At 53.6% G+C, this 4080-nt stretch overlaps 1 protein-coding gene across 1 annotated transcript in view; it reads left to right on the top strand.

Moving 5' to 3' along the window:
• The window catches only part of LOC307243963 (inhibin beta B chain-like), a gene marked incomplete at both ends in the record, with an annotated part of 12889 nt that extends 10916 nt beyond the window's left edge, over positions 1-1973 (top strand). Inside the window, one exon of the mRNA XM_080018933.1 lies at positions 1171-1973. Within this exon, the coding sequence (XP_079875059.1) occupies positions 1171-1973 (803 nt within the window). The remainder of the gene's footprint in view (positions 1-1170) is intronic.
• Positions 1974-4080: the final 2107 nt, after the last annotated feature.

Genomic DNA, 4080 nt, shown 5'->3' with positions numbered 1-4080 from the left:
AGCAAGAGAGAAAGAGAGAAAGAAAGAAAGAAAGAAGCAGCCAAGGAGAGCCACCTTCAGACGGCCGGGATCTCTTCATTGTGCTCTGTGAGGAATTGGCCAATGTCATGTAAATGGATTTTATTTTTGCCTCATCACGCCTCTCTCCGCGAGGCCACGCGCTTCAATGGCGGCCGCGGCGCGCCTGTCTCCCAGCGCCTCACAGGGGGCTTTGTGCTGTCAGTCTCCGAGGCTCCAGGAGCCCCGGGTGGAGGGATGGAGGGATGGAGGGATGGAGGGACGGGGTGGGAGTGTGTGTGTGTGTGTGTGTGTGTGTGTGTGTGTGTGTGTGTGTGTGTGTGTGTGTGTGTGTGTGTGTGTGTGTGTGTGTGTGTGTGTGTCTGTGTGTGTGTGTGTGTGTGTGTGTGTGTTGTTGGTGGGGTGGGTGCGGGGGGTGCGGGGGGAGGGGGGGGGGGTCTCAAAGCCCGCACAGTGAACTCAATGAACCCCCCGGGGCCTCGGCCGTGTCCACCACCCTCCTTACTGTTCTCTTTATTCACCTTCTTCCAACTCTCCCTCCCCTCTCTCTCTCTCTCTCTCTCTCTCTCTCTCTCTCATTCTCTCCCTCGCTCTCTCTCTCTCGCTCTCTCTCTTTCTCTGTGGCCCTGTCACTTCAAAACCGGACCCCAGTCCAACTGGGCCCGGTCCCAAAACCGGCCCGTCACATGCAGCCTATGGGAGGCGGCCACTCAGGTCACCTGACTCAGGGGTTGAGGGGAAAAGAGAGAGAGAGAGAGAGAGAAAGAAGGGGGGGGGGGGAGATGGCAGTTTTTTGGGGTTTTTTTCAAAGCATGGCCGCCTTCCTTCTTGGGGCAAGCAGCCTTTTGTGTTTGTGAGCATGCATGAACGCACACGTGTGAGTTTGTTAGTTCATGTATGTGCGTGTACGTGGGGTTTGTATCTGTCCGTGGAAGGGAGAGAAGATACGGAGGGAGGGAAAAGGAAGGAGAGAAACGAGGCCGGAGAGCTTGAAAAAAAACTCCCTGTGAAGCCGAAGCCTTGTCCTAAACAAACTCTCTTCCAAGCAGTGGAATCCATCCTCCCGCCTTGAAATACCTCAGGTGTGCGCTCGCCCGTCCCCGCCGTCGCTGACGTGTTCTTCTCTGTCTGTCCTTCTCGTTGCTCCCGCAGACGATCAACCCGCGTCCAAGTCCAGCCTCTACTTCCTCATCTCCAACGAGGGAAACCAGAACCTGTTCGTGTCCCAGGCCAACCTCTGGCTCTACTTCCGCGTGCTGCCCGCCGGCCCCGAGAAGGGCCCCCGACGCAAGGTGACGGTCAAGGTCCACTACCAGGAGGCCGGGGCCGGCGGGGGAGGAGGAGGCGCGGGCACCGGCCGCTGGACGCTGGTGGAGAAGCACGTGGACCTGAAGCGCAGCGGCTGGCACACCTTCCCCCTGTCGGAGGCGGTGCGGGCGGTGTTCGGGAAGGGCAGCCGACGCCAGGACCTGGAGGTGCGCTGCGAGGCCTGTCAGGCGGCGGGCGTGGCGCCGGTGCTGGTAGACCCCGGCGACCCCTCCCACCGGCCCTTCCTGGTGGTGCGGGCACGGCAGGCGGAGGGCAAGCACCGCATCCGCAAGCGGGGGCTGGAGTGCGACGGCACCAGCGGGGGCCTCTGCTGCCGGCAGCAGTTCTACATCGACTTCCGTCTGATCAGCTGGAATGACTGGATCATCGCGCCGGCCGGCTACTACGGCAACTACTGCGAGGGCAGCTGCCCGGCGTACATGATGGGCGTGCCCGGCTCCGCCTCCTCCTTCCACACGGCGGTGGTCAACCAGTACCGCATGCGGGGGATGAGCCCGGGCTCCGACAACTCCTGCTGCATTCCCACCAAGCTCAGCACCATGTCCATGCTGTACTTTGATGACGAGTACAACATCGTCAAGCGGGACGTTCCCAACATGATCGTGGAGGAGTGCGGCTGCGCCTGAGCGGACCAGCGCCGCAGCCCACCCCATCACCCATCCCCCCCAACCCCTCCCCCACCTCCTGCACCTCTGAACTGGAAGCAGTCAAGAGAAACAAGGCCTTTTGTACGTACGGGACATACACAGTTGATCTATTCTTAAAGTCCAAGCAGCACGTGGCGGTGTGTGCGCCGAGTGTGTGTTGTGAGCAAGTGTGTGTGTGTGTCTGTGTGTGTGTGTGTGTGTGTGTGTGTGTGTGTGTGTGTGTGTGTGTGTGTGTGTGTATTTATCAGATCGAGCGCCCCGCTTGCTCTCCCAGGTGTTTGGGTTCTTACGTTGTGCGCCTTGACCGGCCAGGAGCTACAGTGTGTGCGATGGGAAGAGAAGGGAACGGTTATCACCAAATGATCACTTTTCTTTTTTTTTTTTTTTTGTTGTTTTTTTTTTTCTCTTGCTCTAGTTTGCCATTCCTAGTCGAAAAAACAATGGCGCGTGGTCTCCCCCGCGGAATGAAGACTGAAAAGCGCTTAAGGAACGCGACATCCCGGCGTCGGGACCAAACCCCCGACCCCCTTAACCCCTTAACCGCCCACCTCTCCCCCACCCCGCGGCGCCCCCCTCCAACCCCTCTTAAGTACTTTGTCGCACGACAAACCTTTGTTTTTTTTGTTGTTGTTGTTGTTGTTGTTTTTTTTTTTATTATTATAAAGCACTGACAATACATCAGCTTATACAATTCAGAACACCAGCACTTCCCCACTGCCCCGACTGATGCCTTCTGGTGGAACCTCGTCACCGATGGAATCAGGTCGGCTGCCCCTTAATGAATGGCCTTGCGGGAGCAGCCGGCGGTTAAATACCATAATAATAGGAGAAAAAAAAAAACCAGATACAAATGTAAAAAAAAAAAGAATAATAATAATTGTTTGAAAACTCCGCCTTCTGTAAGCGACCTGCTGTCACCCGCTGCCCAATCCTGGCTCCGCGTCGGGTGGAGGTGGAACTGAAGGTGGAGGTGGGGAGGAGGCGGAGGTGGGGATCCCCGTTACCACGACAACCAGGTGAAGCTGGACCGCTTGTTGGTGCACTTCACCTGTGCACTTCCCGTGTCGCCAAGAACACCTCCCTGCCCCGCCCTCCCCCGCCCTCCACCCTCCGGGGCCTGCCTGTGGTCTTTGTTGCTGTGGCTGTTGTTGTTGTTGCTGTCGTCGTTGTTGTCGTCGTTGTTGTTGTTGTTGTTGTTGTTGTTGTTGTTGTTGTTGTTGTTGTTGTTGTTGTTGTTCCACCCCCCGCGGGCGGTGATGGTGCAGTGCAGCACTTGCGGAAAACTGTGGAAATGCACACCCTGAATAGCACTTGCATAATAAAATGCCTTCCGAGAGGAACGGAGCGTCCTGTCGCTAAATAAGTGCCACTTGAGCTATGCAATGTATAGTACAACCACACCAACGCTCCACGTCCAGACTGAAATCTCTCTCTCTCTCTCGCTCTTCTCTCTCTCTCTCTCCTACCACCCTTTTTATATCAATACTTGAAATGTGATCGTTCGCTTCCATTTTCCAAAGCGAACGATCGTCGTGACGTTTGCACTGAACAAAGTTGCGGGACGAGCGAAAAACAAAAAGAAAATAAAAGACCTGAAAAACTGCCATTGAAAAGTTATTTTTTTATAGAAGTTTGAAATGGGGATCGAATTGATTTTTTTTGTTTTTTTTGTTTTTGTTTGTTTCAAATGTATTTTACCTAATTCATGGAACCAAAGAGGCCAAGATTTTAGCTCGTTCTGGTGAGATGGCGAGGCCGTCGTGTTGCTGTGTACCACAATGCATCAGGGTACGACGTGTGATTCCATCTCTCTCTCTCTCTCTCTCTCTCTCTCTCTCTCAACACACAAGTGGAACGCTCCATTTATTTTCACCTGTAATTCTATATTTTTTTCAGTTTTCTATTTAATAAGAAAAAAAAGTTATTTTTAGTTGTCGTTTCAGAATCATTTAGTCCAATACATGTCATCTGTACAGTTTATGTAAAATAAGATGTTTTCTTAAATATTTTGTAACTTTAAAATAAATTCTTACTCTGCATCGTGTCCTCCTGCCGTTGTGTGTTTGGTTCTGAGAAAGAAAAGACA

Source organism: Zeus faber (assembly GCF_960531495.2).
Source record: "Zeus faber genome assembly, chromosome: 18".
Classification (NCBI taxonomy): Eukaryota; Metazoa; Chordata; class Actinopteri; order Zeiformes; family Zeidae; genus Zeus; species Zeus faber.
This window is presented reverse-complemented; position numbering and strand designations above follow the sequence as displayed.